Genomic DNA, 19,706 nt, shown 5'->3' on the forward strand with positions numbered 1-19,706 from the left:
CGAATGGTAAGCAAAAGCAGATGAGCCATGGGAGCAGCTGATGATATAAAAAGACAGGTGGCAAACAGACAAAAAAAAAAAAGGCTTAAAAGCAAAGCAAGCTATGGTAAAAAAAAAAGTGCGACCGAAAGGAAAACAAAGGATGGGAAGAAAATTAAATAAAACAATTGTGCTTTTTCTACAAGAGTTGTGGTGATAGGAACTCGAGAAGACAGATGAGATAGAGAAAAGAGGGAAAAATGGAGAGAGGTGGAGTGATGGATGCAGGCAGGGGACCAGCAGATCTCTGCCAACATCTCCATGCATCCTTCCAGACATCACACAGTGCTGCCATCTGCCTCCCTAACACACATATAGAACACACACACACACTGGGAGGAGATATGTGAAATCATTAGCGTCTCCCGACACTGAATAAATATCTAGGGATGAAATCTGTCTGTGGAGAAATCACCTGCAGGGAAAATATGATTGGATGAGATCACGACCTCACTAGAACGTAATTTGCATGTCATCTAAATGGGATCTGCCCCCATTGCTGGGGGGAGGTCAAAAGGCGTAGATTAGTTGGAAGGGACAACGCACTCCCCGACTGGCTGAAAGCAGCAACAATGGCAGGTAAAGTGATGCTCCCTCTTTGAGCTGCAGTACTGCCCTCTTCTGGCTGCTTTACTGATTTCCATAAATAACACATTGAACATTCACAGACAAACTCTGGCTGGCAGTTGTCTTTTTTTTAATCACATTAGAGCTGAGAAAATAAAAGAAAATAAAAATAACACAAAGCATAAGAGTGCAGCACACAGAGTGTCTTGGTTAACCACATACAGAGTCTTATTTATACATATATTTATATAATAAAACAATTTCTCCCACTTGTACAGCCTCTGATTGTAACACAGAATTAACCCCACGTTCCCTGGGTGAAAGAGAGAGAGAAAAAAAACAAAAACAAAAACAAAAAACAAATGAGAAAGAGTAAAACTCTCAACAGTCATCACCTACAATAGAAAACCTACAAGTTATTTATTTTTATAGGTTTATACATGAATGAGGCATCAGTATTCAGTACAAAAATAGGACTGTACTTGATAAAGAAGCAGTGAAGGATGAATAGAAATGACCACCCACCGATCCATCCATCAAAAGCAACCCAGAACTGAAAAAATATTAAGAGCCATTCTCAGAGTTGTACAGCAGTCAATTATGAATGAAGACAGGATAGGGTTTAATTAAACAAATCAACAAAACCATTAGGAAATTAGTACAGGAAAATAAACTTGTCTGTGGAGGGGGTGGGGGGCAGTAGTGCACTGATGGAAGATGGGATGGTTTTGGAAAAGTGCTGGAAAAATCCAAAACACATAGATGAAAAGAAAGGCTTTTTCAAAGATGAAATAATAGAATATTTTCAGGAAAAAGTGCAAAGCAGCTCGGAGGTTTCCGCTTCTGTAGCTGCTGTTAGTGACAGAGAATAAAAAAAGATGTGGAGGGGTGATGGAGTTGGGGTGTTATTGCTAGGGATATATCTTATTTGGTGTTAACATGTGAGAAGAAAAATAAGGGGATGGAAAGAAGAGTTATTGTTGAGGGTAGTAGGGCTGTTGCTGGGGGGGTTGCTGCGGGTAGCCTGGGTAGGGCTGTCCTGGTGGAGGTGCTCCTGGGTAGCCTCCCTGTCCTGGGGTCGTCTGGAAGGGCATGTAGGGCATGTTGGGCATGTTGGGCATGTTGTACTGGCCATAAGCATAGGGGTTGTAGCCCATAGGCATCTGGAAGTACCTGTATGTTCACAAGACACATCAAAAATGAAAGTGGACCAGTTTTCAAGTGGACCAGGGTTAGCTTCTTTGGTCCACAGCAGACTGCATGCACACAACAAATCATATTAGCATACCAGTGTTAGTTTTAAGAGGACCAAACTGCGCCAGAGTGAATACGCCCTGTTTAAGGTTAAAACATATTTTAACTAATCCACTGTTTCCAGCTTAGTCAAACAGGATTACGTTGTACAAATTAACCGAACAGTAAACTTCATTCTATTATTTATAATTTAAACCTCACACAAAAGAACGTGTCTGTTCAAATAGAAAAAAGGATGCTTTGTTTATTTTTTGAATGAAGCCATATCAAGTGGGTCAGAGGTGTACAAGAAGTTATTCAAGGTTCAGGGAACTGGTCATTTTTTTAAAACACCAGAGAAGAAAAGGCACAAGTGCTAAAGTAATTAGAACCTATGGAAATTATTTTTGATGTATTTATGTCCAAAATGGATCCAAACTGCTTCACTGATCTGGATTATCAAGCCGTGCCCTGAGGAAAGTTAGGCAGTGATGCTACAGTGATAACATTTTACTGATGCTATCATTTCTGCTTAACCTATTAGGATTAATCATTGCTTAATCCATTAAGACTATATACGTCATATAAATGCACTAAAGCATTTCCCTTTTAGCCCTGGAGAGACATTTTATCAAGCTTTTAACTAACTTAATGTGAAGCAAGCATTACATCAGGCAACACTTAGTTTTTAGTTTTCTTAATACTGATAAACATTAGACCAAAGTCATTAATTTACAAAAAAACTAAAAGTTTAAGTTCTTGTTTTTATTCCATATGTAGTATGACCTTGATGTTGATGCACAGGGTTACAGTACTAAAGTGTGTTCAGAAATGTGCATGTTGGGTATAAATACTCACCCTGGGTAGCCTTGATACGTGGGGTAAGGTGGTCCCTGTGCCTGAGAAGGTGGAGCCACAGGCGGTGGGTTGTTGGTAGGAGGGCCAGTGGGTGGTGTGTTGGTGGGAGTGATGGGAGCTGCCTGAGGGGTGATGTTTGGTGGAGGTGGCCTGGAAGGGGGTTGGGGCTTTGACTGGGGCTCCTGCTGGGCTTGTTGAGGCTGCTGAGGATGGAAAGCAGAGAGCAGACAGAAGAGTTGGAGTGATGATCACAGCGGTTACAACAACACTTAATGATGCTCAGTTTGGCTTGATGGCCGCTTACAAAGACGGTTCTGGGGGCAGGGGTTGGGCCGGGGGCAGCGGGGTTGCTCTGGTAGGCAGGAACGTTGAAGGATGGAGCACTGGGCTCACGGGCGATGCTCTGCTGCAGCTCCCTGGAGACAAAAACTAAACATCACTAATTCATATTACAACACTGAACTACCACAGCTGCTCAGGTGGACCTAAAATATGAAGACACTCCTACTGCAACATCTTGAAATGAAAGCTTGAGTTGCCTCAAGCTTTAAAATCAGAAACAAACAACTTTCCCTCCTTGTCAGCTGAAATTACTCATACCCAAATCAGTAATTTAAGTAATACCACAGTCATTACGTACTTGAGCAGTTCATCCCGCTCTGTCTTGCGAGCAAAAACAATGTCGCTGCACTTGTTCTGGAACTTCAGCAGGATTTCTGTCAAATCGTTGTAGAACTGAGGAGAAAAAGAAAAAAAGCATGGGACAGAAATTAATCACCTGATTTGCAAAATATGCTTTTAAAAAAAAAAGATAAGAGGAAGAGTTTTTGACAAGATTTGCTTTCCTACTGCTTGTGTGTGTGTACACTGTGCTGAGTGAATACCTTGGTGCCTTCGCGCAGGTTGCTGCTGATCTCAACGTAGCTGTCATGAGCTGAAGCCAGTTTCTTTAGGACCTCCTCCCTCTGGTTGGCCTCCGTGTTGGACTGCTTCAGACTGCTGAACTCCTGGTGGGCAATCTGCATGTCACAGTTTGAGAAAAGGATTCGTCGTGGTTAACATCCTTTAGCATACAAGCATATTTATTCAGAGTAAGCTGTGGATCTTTTTATGCCCAAAGTGAGTTTTACTGTTCATCTGAACTTTATCTGCACCTGCCGTATGAACTGCTTACTTTTTTTTTTTTTTTTTTTTTTGTGATTTAAGCAATGCTTTATAAATTCCAGCTGGAGTTATTTTAGCAGCAGATGATCAACATCAGCCGTTGTTGCTGTTAAATAAATTTGGGACTAATGTGTCTGTTTGGCTACCTGAACTTGTCCCAGCAGCTTGTCCTGTGTGTGGATGCTGGTCTGAACCCTTTGGTTGTAGCTGTTGTACAACTTGTCGAGCTGGGAGAGCGACAGCTGCTCTTCATTGATGGCACCATCTTGGGCGAGCGCTGTTAGGAAGGTGGTGGACATGTCAAAAGTCACGGCTTTGATTTCCTCCTCCAAAGTCTCCCTCTCCTTCTTCACCTCATCCAGCTGGAAAAGCTGGGAGCGCAGCACATTCACTACCTGAGAAAAAAAAAAAATCTCCATCTCTTCGCCCTCGTCATCACAACTGCAGTTTAAAACACATCAACAACTTTTTGTTTTTCCACTTAAGCATGAATACAGTATAGCTGGAGAGACGAGCACTTCTTCCTAGCTCTTTCCCAGTTTTGCTTGCTTAGTTGTTTAAGTTCCCCAGTGACGCACGATGCAAAGTCAGCAAACATAATGAAAAATGGGGCGCTACTATGGGGAGGAGGGAAAGAGCCATAAAGCACACAATGTCCTTTGGGTCTTCATGTGACAAGCAAATTGCTTCTTAGCTCAAAAACCAACTTAGTAAAATGGAAGCATCATCTAAACACACAAATACAGGTGTAAAAATGTCAGACAGACCTCGCTGCCCTGCAGTGTTTTGGTGGGGTTGGCTGAGGGGATGGCAGCGTTGAGCTCATTTTCTGGTTTACACAGCAGGGCGATCATGTCACAGTGGGACTTGTAGCGGTCTCTCACCACCTGGTCGGCTTGCACCGCCTTGTCCAGGATGTTGCGGAAGTTGGCACCCTCTTGGAGGAAGGGAGAGATGGAAGAATAATTAAAAAAAAATGGAAGATGAGAGCATGTCAAGTGTGAGAGGTCAAAGACTAAAAACGAAAAGGGTAAAAAAAAAAAAAAAACACAGGTAAGAGTGATGAGTTTTTAGAGTGTACCTGCGCGAAGGGGTTTGTATAAGTCTCCAGAAGGAGTTCTGTTCCAACGCTGGTTGAACTTTGTTCTCAGCTCGTTGTCTGTGGTCTCTTCATCATCCAGCATTTTCAGAGACTGATGGACAAAAATGAGTGGGCATAACGATTACAAACATATTAACACATTACTTAAACATTCATTGTGTGCATTCGTCCATGTTAAGCTGCAAGTCTGGTTGACATCATTGATAAATGTAGAAGAGAAACTTCTTACATAAAAAGAACATCTGACACATGCAAGTGGGAATTATTCTTGCAGAAAAATTGATTATTTTCTTTGAATTTTTAATTTTCTATCAACAATATTCAATTTTTAAGTTCCCTATTTACATGTTTTGAAAAAAAAAGTTGGAGCTGGAGTTTCAATAATAAAAAAACAGCTTTAAGCCAGAAGAGTTGCACTTACTACTTTCAGTTTTGGCTCTTCATTAAACATCACAACTGACTACTTTTTTGGGCAAAATTAAGGCCTTTTGGTTTGGACTTTTCAACTCTGCCAACAAAATTGGAAGCAGATTGTGTTTTATGTTTTTTCTCCCGTCTGTTTATTTGTTTGTCGGCAAGATGTTTAAAAAACGGGTTGGACCGACAGTTCTTGGCCCAAAGATCAGGGGATTAAATTTCTGTGATGATCCTGATCTGGGATTTCTGCCATTAGGATAATACCAAGTTTTTAGTAGTCATGTGCTCTCATGGTATCCCTGGTAGAAAATGCCAACATTCATTAAATCCAACTCAGCTATTAAGCTGCACTGGATTCATATGCTGCTTCATCAAGAAAGCAAAGTCAATGACAAAACAAACAAAACTGCCTTTTTTTAAGTTTTTAAAAATGGCTTTAAGACAACAATAAAATGCAAAGTGAATGGTCAAATCACAACCACGAACCTCATCCAGGATCTCTCGGTTGCGGGTCAACAGCTCAGGCAGGTCTTTGATTAGCTGCTCGATGCTCTGCAGCCCTCCCTGCTCCACAATGGATCTGGCCTTTTCAGCAATGGATTGTGGGATAGAGTCTCCTGATAGATCCTCCAAAGCAGCAGGCAGATTTAGGGATGCCAACACCCTAACAGAGTTACACATCATCAGCCAGTTATTACAACTTCACAATCAGCTTCTAAGGGGGGCTGAAAATACTAGCTTACATTCTCACAGCAGCTAAAATCTACTGCTATGGCACAAAATTTGGTCATAATATTCTAACATTCACATTTGAAAAGCAGCTATATAAATTATTTTGTTTTTATAAATAATAACAGAACCACCGTTTTGGTAGATAAAGTGCTGCAAATTGTTCTGTACTTCTCCTCGACTGCTACTCAGAGGACTGCACTGAAACCAGGAGCACTTACCAAAAATGTTAATAGTGCTTGATGCATCATTATGTCGTAAATTTTTTATATGCTTGCAAAGGCACTTATATTGCATGACAACCTGCATGAGCAGAACATCTGATGAAGACACACTTTAGCATACCCGTTGCAGAGATTGGTTGCCTCCCTCATTGTTCCCACCAGTCTATTAACTGTCTCTGCCTTCCTCTGGTTGTAAACGCTCATGGATTGCTGCACAGCCATGGGAACCATCTTCTCAAACAAATCTGAAGAAAACAGGTCAACATACAGCTTAACAGAATGAATGAAAACAAATGCGCTGTACAAAAGTGTGGGATACAATAAAGAGGATTCAGCCTGAAATGACTGCTGCTTGAAACATCTTTGTATGGGATATTCAGCTCACAGGTGGCTTTAATAATGTAAAATTATTCATTAGAACAGTGTCAAGAGCCCTTACACTGTAGCTCTTCACATCATCTTAAGATGCTGTAATACTACATGACATTCAGCTAAAATGAGAGCGACAGAAAATTATTTTCTTGGTAAATGATTGGTCAATAAATCATCAGAAGACAGCATAACCAACAATCCAAAACCAAAACCTACATTCCTACAGCGTGAGACAAGGAAAAGCAGTCAGGTTGCACTGTGGTACGCCTCCATCAGTCATTCATCTACTCTGTACAGTACCCAATCAGACATCTGAATATAGGCTTTTGTCATCACTAAACAATGAGTAGCTGAGTTACAGACAATAACTGATCTTTGACGGTCAAGTTCTGTTTAGCTCATTGAGTCTAAGTGGATGCTTGGGCCATTTGAGCCAGGCTGAGAATTAAGATGGACATAAGCTCACAGAGACGCTGACCTTTGACCAAAACAGCTGATCCTAATTAGTCCAAGAGAAACGTTTGTGCCAAGTATGAAGAAAAGGCTTCAAAGTGTTGAAGAGAATGGGAGGCATGGAAGGACAACCTAAAAATGTAATACGCGTTGCCAAGAGGGGAGGTATAAGGGAGGGTAAAGGCGTTTGAGACAAAATGCTACAAAATGCTCCAATTTATAGGGATGGGAATTGAAAACCAGTTCCACTCAGGAGATGGTACCAGAATCATGCGCCGCTGGGCTTATCAATGCTGGTATTGGTGCCCAGAGGTGCTGGTCAGCTCATTGACTACAAATATAGGATGTAGGACATGCAGGTCTGTTTGTTGTTGGAAGAGGCGACCCAGATAATGGCTGCATTTCACTGAGAAACATGACAATGGCACAAGCTCTAGTGTCTGTATTGGAAAGACCAATAACAGTAACAGATAATGGGACAGACCTATATCCTTGCGCGGAGGAGTCCGCAGCCTAATCACTACTCATTATATGAGTACTTGATGGATGTCTGCCTGATGTGCAGCTGCACTATATATATATTTCTTGTAATTCAATCCAGTAGGCAAATTATTGGAATAACTTCCTGCTTTCTGTGGATGCCAGAGAGTTCACCAGCAGGAGTTTTCCTCCCACTAGTGAAAATATTCCTGCTGTATCTGTCTGGAGGCAATTAGCAGCTTGATAATACAGCAATTAGCTCACAAGTGTATCTATGTGCTTCTTGGACACTTTAGTAGGCTCTAGTCGAGCACATTGTTAATAAAATCCAATCTGAGAGTGAAGTGTTAAAACAGTTATGGTGGACGGGAGGCATATTTTGCGACGTGTTTTCTGTGTGTGCATTGAGCCATGCGTGAGCAGAGGAGAAATGACGTGCAGTCGAGTAACTTAGTTTAAACCTGTCCTCAAGGAAAGGTCTAAAACTCTGAACTTAGTACTGCCCACTTGTGGAGGAACTGACATAGAAACCATGGCAACGCAAAAGACACTTGAAAATATGTGTATGGCAACGTGTGACATTTGAACAGACGTTAATTTTTATGTACATAAGGGAGCATAAATGGGCCTTAAAAGTGGCAGAATTTCTTTAATAAGCATCACAATACAGCGGTCAGTGTTAATTTTGTTGCATTCTTGGTTGACTTAATGTAAACATTAACAGTGTTGATATTAAGTGATTAATAGTATTATTTTCCCCCTTTTCAGATCTGTTTTTCAGTTTCGGTATCAATGTAAGTTTAAGATATTATTGATCTGAAAAGTTTTCTTTATACTGTTTATGTGAAGTCAACAAAGACTCTAAACTAAAATTTTACTCTTTTTAGAATATTAAATACACTTTTTTTTTTTACACCAAAAATCTGTTTTATATTCTTGTTTCATCTTAAAAAAAATTGAGTCAGGAATTGGTAAGGGAACTGATTAAGAACCGGGCAGAATTGAGAATGACATTGATATCAATAACATCTTATCAATTCACATCCCTACCAATTTACATGTGATTGTACAGTGACAATCCCCACTGATGCAGCCCAGTAGCCTGCTATGCAAAAACAACTGGTCTAATGTATCCAAGAGAACATGAGAGAGGTAACAGGTATGGTTTTTAAACCATATTTAACAGTCACCACATTTAATTTGAATGGTGCTTTTTATAAATATGTTGGTTACATATACCTACTAGTTTGGCCACTTTTGTTTAATTTAAAAATCACAAAGTAAATACATGATGAATCTGATCTGCTGGACCTATTCACATGGACTATTACAAACTGGATCCTAAACCTATGATGCAACATTAAAAGGTCTCCCAAGATATATGTTAGGTGCTTTCAGACCATTTTGAGAGATGCTATGGCCAAAAGTAAAAAAAATGAAAGCAAATTTTATAATCTGTTGTGCATGTCCTATCAGAAACTGACAGTTTTTAAACAACTTATTGTGTTGTGTGATTTAATTCAAAGTCACATTTCAGTATCAACAACCAAATACGGAGGTGGGTCTGTGTGTTTTACCTGCAAATTTCTGGCTGAGTGGAGGTGTGATGGCGGTAGCTTTGACCAGCGCTGCCTTGCCGATTTGCTCCAGATCCTTAACTTCAGGCACACGGTCGTGGTAGATAAAGTCATTGTCTTTTTTGGCTGCAGTTAGGGCTCGGTTGATCTTGTCAGTCAGGTCCTTCACACTCACGTACTCGTCATAACGAGACGCCACAGTCTTCACCAGCTCTGCTGCATGCTGGGGTGTTTAAAAATTTGATTCAAGTTTCTTTTAGCACAAGTTTGTGTGTTTTTTTTAAATTACATATGGCATTAAGAGGGAAATTTATAAAAAAAAATAATAATATGGGCATTATCTCAAGATATAACAGATTTTTTCTCTCCATGTGGAACAATACAAAGCTGTGGAAAATCTGTGTACCTGCAGACGAGCAATCTCCTCTCCAAAACGCTTCTTCTGCTTGGCAAGCATGCTCTGGTGCAGCTCAGCATTGGCTTGCATGATGCAGTGCTTTGCCGCCAGCACTGGCAGCACTTCCTGAAAATAAAAATACTGACCAGGGAGAGGCAACCACAGAGCAACACACATGCACGCAAACACGTATATGCACGCACACACACCCACACACACGCGTAATGGCAAGGCAAACCAAAAGGAGAGAGATGCATGTCAGCGAGGTCAAATCACAAATGACATCACGAAAGCCATTCACAGACAGGCATGGGCAGTCAGGCATGTACCAACAAAACACAAGCGTGCACGCACAAACAGTGCCACCACCAGGATGGCGAGGGATGCAGGAAGAAAGAAGACATTGGGAGAGAAAAACAGAAGAGGCCATGAGTGGTTAACCTTTCAGCAAAAGCTGCTACACCTCAAAGAAAAATCCCACAGCTGTGTGTGTGTGTTTGTGAGTATGCTTGATTTGAGGGATTTACCCTATACACAGATGCTGCTTTCCAGATATCGATGTACCTGCGCTTGTGATCAGCATGAAAGTGATTTAAAGCTCTTAGTAATGATCAAGTTTCAAAAAGTTTGCAGAACAAGAATATGACATGTCTCAGACATTAAGAAACATATTAAACCAATCTGAAAGGTATTTGCTACTGTAGCTCTTATGTTTTTGACCCCCACCCCCCCCGATACTTCTATTAAAGGCTGATAATGTGTTCAGATTTTTTTCTGATTTTAGATTTGTCCTCCATTTTCTTAATTCATCCTCTATTAAATGAGAAAAAAAAATGAAAAAAAAAGCTTTCTGGGAAGGCAAAACTAAAAATTTCCAACATTTTACTCTACCTGAATACCAAGTGATAAATTATGAATAAATTTTAATTGAAAAATAGCTATACCCTTATAGCTTGCAAGTTATACCTCATCAATGTGACTAATCAGGCTTTCCAATGACATGTAACACCAATTTGTATAATTAAAGGGGATAAAATCAACTAAACACAAATTTCCCTACCTTTTGTGCTACATTTAGATCATGTGCTTTAGTGTAAGTGGGTTGTAAGTTACAGTGAATCAGAAATATTAGCAACATGCAAGATTTCCACAGCATCTTTTTAAGTATAACTTACACATTTCCAAGATTCTAGCAACATCTTAACAGCCTTCTGAACAATTTTCAAGTTGCTCACTGGCTGGTTAACTGTTAGTATTTGATTTGGAACTTCCAAACAGCTTATTGTCACTTTATAATGGATAATAATATCCAGCATGAGTCTTTGGTAGGATGTGTTTGGAAGTTTCAGAGTGTCAGTAAGTTATTCAGTTGCCCATGATTAGATAGTGAAAAACTAGTCAATTCTAGTTTAGTAAAAACCAACCAATCACAGTCAAAACAGGATGAAAATGGCCCAATAAGAACGGTGTTTGCAACAGTCCCACAACCTGTCCCACATGAGGAGAACAACACACGCATTCAAACATACAATACACACCATAGACAGCTCCAAGTCTGTATGTCTTCACCACAACAAACATGAGGCTGACTGTGGATGCGCTCTCTCCTGTCTCACAGTTAGTGTGTAACCACAAGTGTGTTCTTCTCTTACCTTGGGAAGGTTGTCTTTGTACTGGCACTGCTTAAAGGCGTCGCCATAGAAATCTGCAGCCTGATTGGCCAGCTTTGCAATGACAGCATCTTTCATCTTGTCTGTTGAGTGAACAAAGCGTGTGTACAGTCAAGGATAAAAAAGAGAGACAAATGCACACTCATAATATATTATAAATAAAACATAAACCGATCTGTATGTTTCTTGTTTTGGTTTTTCTTTTCTTTCAGACTGCTACCAGTTAGCCAGACGTAAACCACATTCAGCTCTGTGGTTTGGCTGAGAATCTGGTGTCACCATTGTCAGCGGCAGATTCTCTTACACCATCGTTGATGACGTTTTCCCTCACATCAGAAACAAGCTGAACTTTACAACTAAAAAACTCAGCAGAGTACAGTTTCATTTTTTTTTAAAGTAGGTACTTATTTCATGATGCAACATTTAAGACGTGTTTTTCCTTTTTTTTAACTTTAACATGTAACTTTGTGGATAGAATTGGGGCAGAAGCTGTGTGCAGCCTGGCTCAAAATAGCTCCCGTCATCCCTAGAAATTAATCTAATGTGTGTGGGGCGGTGTAATTAGAGATGCTATTTTTTTAAACTACAACTCTTTTTAAAATTAGCAGCACAGGACTTGTTATAAATCTAAACTTGCAGAATTTAACATGAAAGATGCACTTTTAAAACTTAAATGGGGCCAAATTGAGTTGCTGTTCCATTTCTGTAGTATCTAGATTATACGCACTTGCATTTATAAACATGAATTAAACTGTGTTTATGTTATGAACTGTTGCAGCATCAGGCCTTCAGTACCTGATGTGGCTTTGAGAAAGAAGACCTCCTGGGCCTGGGCCAGCATGATGAGGCTCAGAGTGCCTACAGTCTCAGGGCATATGTCCATGGTGGGCTCTCTGTTCAGTGCAGAGAGTACTGTGTCCTTAATGTGACCGAAGGCTCCACTGGCCAGCTGGATAGAGTACACAGAGCACAAACATTAGCCAACATTGAAAGTCACATACCCAGATTCTTTTCTTCTCCAAAGCCAGCATCTCACTGTCAGTAGTTCAAATGTCCACTGAAGGGAGTCCCAAACAATCAAACAAACATTCACCAAAACATGATCCATCACAGCTGCTTCATGTACTGATATCTCTAGAACCAAAAAACATTTACACTCAGATCAAAGATTGATTATATGTTCAAATATATATTTACAACAAGCAAAAATCAGATTTTTTTTTTCTCTAACCACAGCTTTCAGGACAGATTGTAATTAGCATGTGTTTAGTGAGGATTTGTAAATCCAGGCATAATCAACCTATCAGCATGGGTTGCTAAGCAAATGAGAAACACATCAATAGTTATTCTTATGACATCACTGAACTGTTTTGCATCAGCTCTTACTGCACAGAAACTACCCGATAAAGTGCTTAAGGACAATTCCATGTTTTTGTCGGCATGCCTGTTCCCCACGGTGCTCTGCCAACAGCAGCCCAGATTCTGCTCAACATCTCTACAATGTTGTTGATGCAAGTGATACAAAATATTACAGATCAAACTTGAGCAACGACAGTTTAAACTTTCCCAAGATGTACCAAACACTAAGCCCTTTTACCAGAGGTCTGATATAAAAAAGGACTTCAACTAAAGAAAACATCATTTTTAATTTCAGTTTATAAATTATCTAGGTTTCGGTTTCTTTGATGAATTTTTTCTTTTGTCTTTGTGTACAAAGAGAAGAATAAATAAAGTTTGCTCAGCAATTCTCATTGAGTTCTAAGTAAAGCAGTAGTGTATTGTGGAGCATTACACCCACCTGATAGTATTTGGCAGCAGCCTTGAGACACTCATCGTTATCCACGTTTTGCTCTGCAGCAATCTGACTGGCCAGAGCTGCACAGTTGAACAACACACACGTCTTCTCGTAGCCCAAACTCGCCAAAGCTGCAATGGAAACTCATGCAAATGAGGGAGTCAGAGCAAAAGTACATTTTCTTTTCTAAATTTCTTACATTTATATCAATATTCATTTTCCTCTAGGGTTAGAAAATCAAAACTATCTCAAAATATCATGTTTCTTTATCAAATGCTTCCCTTTTAGTATGTTTGTGTGGGGTCGGCATTTTTGGAAACAACCAATGTTTCCAGTTCTTTGACCTTTTCTCACCCAGAATTCACTGTAAACTCCCACAACTAACCACAGAGGACAGAAATTCAAGTGGTGAGTGAACATTTCAACTCTATAGGACACCCTGTTAGTCCTGTTTCTGGTCAGAGAATGAAAATAGAGACATATTTATTGTTAGAAAGTTTTGTGTTTCCTTGGGTGTGTTTGCAGATCTGTGTTTCAGACAAAAACAGCAAACACACAAAAAGAGGGGAGGATTTACTGCCAGTATGACAAATATATAGCTTAAAGGAAAAGACTGAAATTGGTTATAAGTATTGCAATATTATCTCCTCCCCCTGCAGCTAACCTAATTTACATAAACAGCTTCACATATACATTCTTCCACACTACTAATAAAATTGATAAGAAGCTGCACTTACAGAGCTTGACTGAGCCACCAAACAGCGATCCTTTATCAAAGGCATCCTTCCAAGTGAAGGTTAAACAGAGCTGCAGAAACAGAGACACTCTGTGTTCAGGCTCCTCTGTTAATTAACTGTGTCTAATCCTCAGTCATATGTGCTGCCTAATCAATTACCTGGTTTTCAGAGAAGGGAAACTTGGGCTCCACAGAACACAGCTGATCGTAGTATCTGTGGGCGGAAAGAAACTCAGAATTAAAACCATGTTGTTTATGTGTGTGTGAACACAAACATTTTTATTTGGATAAATTACTTAATTGGAGCTCAATAAAAAACTAATTTATTTTAAAATGCTATATAAATAAAGGGGATTTATAAGTAATAACTGCTGATTCATGGCTTGCTTAAGCAAACACTGCTTTGTCAGACACATGACAATGAGTCAGGAAAAAATAGCAGGGCAGGCAAGCACTCTGCAGTTCACAGCAGTTTCTCAGGTTTACATCTTGTCTGAATCTGTGGCTGTGATGTGATGTTAGAAGTCTATTTTTAGGTATGACGGCATGCAATGGGGCAAATGAGGGAAACCCTTAATAGTCTATCAACCCGGTTTTTCTTGAATAGAGTACAAACACACACAATAAGACTGGTTTTATATATAGTACCCCCATACAGTTCACTTCATATTCACACCCACAAAGACACATTACATGTATCCACAGTGGAAAGCTGAGCTGAGTTGAGTCATCTGGTTGACAATGGGGAGAACGAGAAACTGAAGGGAAAAAAAAGTCCTATACAAACAATGGTCACCATGGTAACACATAAGCTGGGTCTCTACTGACCTGTGAAAGGCTTGTTGCTCAGGCTACCTGGCATACAGCTAACAGATGACTAGTGCGGGGAGCCAAGAAGCTAAAATGTCAACGGTCAACACAAGCTGCCCATTCAGCACAGTTATGTTAGTCTCCACTTCATTGCTAATCAGGTAACCTGTTACCCTACAAGCTCTCCAGCTGAAAACATCCAAGCATCAAAACATTAACACATTAATATCATAAGATGAACAAAGAGAGCGCATATAGATAAATAATACAATATATTAGCAAAATAATTTTAAAAGATCCGCTTTATGGTATAATTTAAAGACGTTGGTAACGGTATCAGTTTTAAAATGATCAAGGAAGGAATTACAGATAGTCATGGGTAAAGTTTGGTACTTTTTAATATGGAACAGCCAGTTAATCCTTTCTGATTAAAAAATGTAGCTTAGAGCAAAGCCACAAATTGTATCAATGCAGCTCTAATTTAGACTAACTGAAACTGATCGACACATGTGACCATAAACACCTAAGTCATGGTGTCACAGCCAGTAGATCTCAGAGGTCACATGACTGGATCTGCCCCTCCTCCCTTCACTGCGGCATACGCAGGATAGAAGTAATGAGAAGCGAAGGAGAATTGTTCCTAAATATATATATGGAAATACACTACTCACTTAAAAAAATTTAAAAAAAAGATCTGTCAAAGAAGTTTTAGTTTGGCATTAATCAAGATAAATGTGCTGCAGACAAAAGAGAGAGTGGCTGTATGTACCGTTTGTACCATTTATCTGAGCAGGATATTAAGCAGACAGATGACGGCTGATTTGCTGCTTAAATGGTATGCGGACACTGAGCTCTTTATGGTGGTGTGTAAATTATTTGTTGCATGCTCACATTTATCATTTATAATTGTGTAACAATAATGTTACAAGAATAAAATAAATAAATAAAAATATTACCAAGACAGTTTTATGTTGACATGAAACCAAAATTTCCTTAGAGCTGAAAAGAAAGGAAGACCAGATCTCTGGCATGTAAATACTCATATTTGTATAAACTGAGCTAGCCCTCTGAGTGGACAAACTCCTTTGAGTCAGTGATAACAAAGGTTGAACTTGCTGAGGACAAAGTTTACATCTGAATGTCATCTAGAAATAGAGCCTATAAATATGATGGTTAATATTAAGACAGGCTTTCGGATATAACAACATTGGATGGGGACCAAGCTAACCTCAATAACTCTTAGTTTTTCCAACAACACTTTTAGTCATACTACAAGAAAGTTTGTAAATTTAATAAGCACTGAGGCAGCGGTGCACAACAACCAGGTGGCACTGGTGCAGTGGACACAGAGGGACTCTGTAAAAAAAATATATATATAAAAAAGACCCCTTTGTGTCCCAGTTCCTCTATGCAAAGTGGTTAGGTACACGGTGACAGACTGAATAAGTGTGTGAAATCTGACTGTCAGGAACAAGAATGCCGGATTTCTTGCTGTTGCTTCATTGATTAACCGCTAAACTGTTTTAATATGTTTGCTGATAAATATAAAAGTAATTCTTAGTTCTGCTGTATATGGCTTAACTTTAAAAACAGGATTCAGTCACTGATATTAAGTAACGTACTCAAACTGGGAAGTGGCGTTGGTGACCTGTAATGACAAACCGGTATGAGCTAAGGTTTCCCTTATACTCACTTTACACAGTATGTATGTGTAGTGCTTTTATGTGCTGTTATGCGTGGGCAAAGTTTCGTTTAACATTGAAATTGAAGCATTTCTTACCATGTAGAGATTCACTTCAAATAATAAAGTGGCCATAGGCAGAGAAGATTGCTTCCTTAGCTTACATGAATAATTTAAGCTCAGAAGTACTCGATAGTTCGTTTAGAAGAGCTAATGTCGGTAAAAGGCCCTTTGGGAAACTTGGCAAGACTAACACATGAGTCAGTTATTCTACCATCTTAGCTTGATTTAGCTGTAACTTTAGCTCAGACGTTAGCTACTACAAGCTAACCTCTGTAGGTGCGGCAACAAAGCTAACTCACCGACACAGAAAATGTTTCCGGCGTTAAGTGCAGCCCGTTCTGGGGTTGTACATTGTTTCCTTCTTCTTACCTGAGTAAGATCTCCAGGGAGCTCTCGTGTTTGTCGAGCGGCCTTCCCAGCGCGTTCTTGCGGAGCTTATTCAACTCCTCCACGGAACGAAGATACTCTGCCTGCTCCTCGCCTGCTGGGTAAGAGGCTGCGATATATTTCGACAGTGGCTTCACCAGATCCACTTCAGATGACTTTTTTAAAGGAACTGAAATAAATGTTGCCATTTCGGCATGTAAAATCGAAATTTTATCAGAGAAAAACAGGCACAAAATAGTGAGCAACCAACACAAACAACGACGGGCGGCCCACTTCCTGGATTCTAAATAACGTCAATTACGTCATGAGCAACGGAGAGGCGCACGGCGCAGAATCAGAAGGCAAGGCAAGGCAAGGCAGTTTATTTGTATAGCACATTTCATGTACAGGACAATTCAAAGTGCTTTACATAAAACAAAGACATTACAGATATTTAGAATAGTAAAAGGCATCAACACATAATCAACACATAATCACAATAAAATAATAAATTACATTAAAATGATTAAAAGCAAGATAAGTTAAAAAAAAAAAAAAAAAAAAAAAAAAAAGTTACCGTGCAGATTTCATGCATAGGCGCATGAGAAAAGAAAAGTTTTTAACCTGGATTTAAAAATGTCTACATTTGGGGAAAGTTTAATCTCCACTGGCAGTTTGTTCCATTTGTTTGCAGCATAACAGCTAAATGCTGCTTCTCCATGTTTAGTCTGGACTCTGGCCTGGACTAGTTGACCAGAGTCTTTGGATCTAAGAGCTCTGCTAGGTTTATATTCTCTGAACATATCACAGATGTATTCTGGGCCTAAACCATTCTGGGATTTGTAAATGATCAGAAGGGTTTTAAAATCTATTCTGTGACTGACTGGAAGCCAGTGTAAAGATTTTAAAACTGGTGTGATGTGTTCAGATCTCTTAGTCCTGGTTAAAACTCTAGCAGCAGCGTTCTGGATGAGCTGCAGATGTTTAATGCTCTTTTTAGGAAGTCCTGTTAAAAGACCATTACAGTAATCCAGTCTACTGGAGATGAATGCATGGATGAGTTTCTCTTGGTCTTTCTGGGAGACTAAACTTTTAATTCTGTTGATGTTTCTGAGCTGGTAAAAAGCTGTCTTAGTGACAGCTTTGATATGGCTGCTGAAAGTCAGGTCTGAGTCTATCAACACTCCCAGGTTACGAACTTGGTTGGTAATTTTAAGAGCCCGAGTCTCCAGGTGTTTGCCAATGCTGACCCTCTTCTCTTTGCTACCAAACAGAATAATCTCAGTTTTGTCTTCATTTAATTGTAGGAAATTCTCCCTCATCCAGGTGTTTATTTGCTCCAGACACTGACACAATAAGTCTATTGGACTGCAGTCATCTGGTGACAGAGACACATAAAGTTGTGTATCATCTGCATAACTTTGATAACTAATGCTATAGTTTTGTAATATAGTTTTGAACCGTTTTAATGACGTGCAATAGACAGGTAATCAGCTCTCTCACACGAGCAAAGTTGAAGTTAATTAATTGTACATGGACACTGCATACTGCTAAATTATTAAGTTCAGTGGATAGACATGTAAATATCATTTCTAAATTTATATGTATATCAACTGAATTAACTTTAAACTATTTTTGCAGTATGCAGTGTCTATGTACAATTAATTAACTTCAGAGCCCTAAAGTATTTCACATCACATAGAGAATTAAAATGATAAAAGATCATCTACTGTTGTTGATGTTGTGTTTTGCTTTTGGGACTATAGATGGAAATTAGCAACCTACTAAATCCGGCATATTTTAGACAATATTGTACGTTCATTGATATGCATTGTCCTATTCAAATAAACGATTAACTTCTCAGGTAATAAAATACTTGTAAGACCTAGTTACGTCAGTGTACGCAGATATTTAAACAGCCAATCAAATTACTACTTAATATGTGACAACAAACCTGGGGTTGGGGTTCTGACTAGTATACTCTGTGAGATAGTCCAACTTAAACGAGCACAGATTTGCTCTCAGCGATACCAATAGATTGTTATATTTCTGTCCTGTCTGGTAATTAAGAGCAACATCCACACTCAGTCTTCATCCCAGATGTTAAGCCAGTCTTTTACATAAACCTAGAGTGAATATTGGCATGATTCTGAGTCCTGAACATCTGCTTTAGGGAGTCTCAGGCAGGTGTTCTGTGCTCTCAATCTGTTCAAGAAACCAAGCCAGTGCCGTCTTCTAATTGTTTGTACAAAAGGCCTCTGTTTTGAACTTCTGAGCCTCTGTTGCTGTTCCAGAGCCATATGAGGTATTTGTGTACTGAAGCTCATTGTGTGTTACCCACAGCTGTAATTCAATTCAATCAATTTAGTTAGTGAGCAAGAATTATGTCAAAGTGCAGAAGTGAATACTAAGTACATTTCTTGACCACCTTTTGTAGCAATATCCTGGGCAAGTTGTTTCTTGTACAACACTATTTTAAATTCCCCCACATCATTGTGGAGGAATTTTGGCCTGCTCCTCTTGACAATATTAACTTGACTGAGGCCTGTTATAATTCATTAATGTACAGCACCATGAAGGCCTGTCAAAGCATTTTAATGAGGATGAGGTCTAGACTTCGGATCATGGCAACCCTTTGATTATTTTCATTTTCAGTCATTTTGTTCCCAAGTTGCTTGAAATCCTTGTGTTGCATCATCAAGCTTTAGCTCAGATTTGAGTCAAGAATACTTTGGTAGACAGATAAATTCAGTCATTCACTGAATGCAAGGTACCCAGGCTAAGTGGCTGCAGAACACACCCAAATCATCAGTACTCCACCATGTTTGACTCTTGGATGCAACATTTTTCATCTAAGCTACACTATGTTGCTTTCAGACCAGTATCCTCTATATAACCCTTCTCAACACACAATGCGTCTTTAGTCTTTTTCAAAAATAAATTATGATAAACATGTATCATGTAAAATGAGGT

At 39.4% G+C, this 19,706-nt stretch overlaps 1 protein-coding gene across 3 annotated transcripts; it reads right to left on the bottom strand.

The window, feature by feature from the left end:
* Window positions 1-713: 713 nt before the first annotated feature.
* Window positions 714-17,044, bottom strand: LOC121656877 (programmed cell death 6 interacting protein). Of its 3 annotated transcripts, none has more exons than XM_042012076.1 (18): window positions 16,737-17,044; window positions 13,973-14,027; window positions 13,815-13,884; window positions 13,081-13,208; window positions 12,078-12,231; window positions 11,265-11,365; window positions 9,622-9,738; window positions 9,216-9,438; window positions 6,455-6,578; window positions 5,867-6,044; window positions 4,943-5,054; window positions 4,629-4,798; window positions 4,008-4,256; window positions 3,582-3,716; window positions 3,338-3,432; window positions 3,002-3,113; window positions 2,698-2,900; window positions 714-1,779 (listed from the first exon to the last, which is right to left on the bottom strand). In XM_042012076.1, exons 1-18 carry the CDS (start codon window positions 16,940-16,942, stop codon window positions 1,581-1,583), a joined length of 2,631 nt encoding a protein of 876 aa, XP_041868010.1. In that variant the 5' UTR covers window positions 16,943-17,044; the 3' UTR covers window positions 714-1,580. The 3 variants fall into 3 exon arrangements, with proteins under 3 accessions (XP_041868010.1, XP_041868009.1, XP_041868008.1); XM_042012075.1 differs by having other exon boundaries at window positions 2,698-2,897; window positions 9,622-9,753; XM_042012074.1 differs by having other exon boundaries at window positions 9,622-9,753.
* Window positions 17,045-19,706: the final 2,662 nt, after the last annotated feature.

Source organism: Melanotaenia boesemani, chromosome 17, assembly GCF_017639745.1.
Source record: "Melanotaenia boesemani isolate fMelBoe1 chromosome 17, fMelBoe1.pri, whole genome shotgun sequence".
NCBI lineage: Eukaryota > Metazoa > Chordata > Actinopteri > Atheriniformes > Melanotaeniidae > Melanotaenia > Melanotaenia boesemani.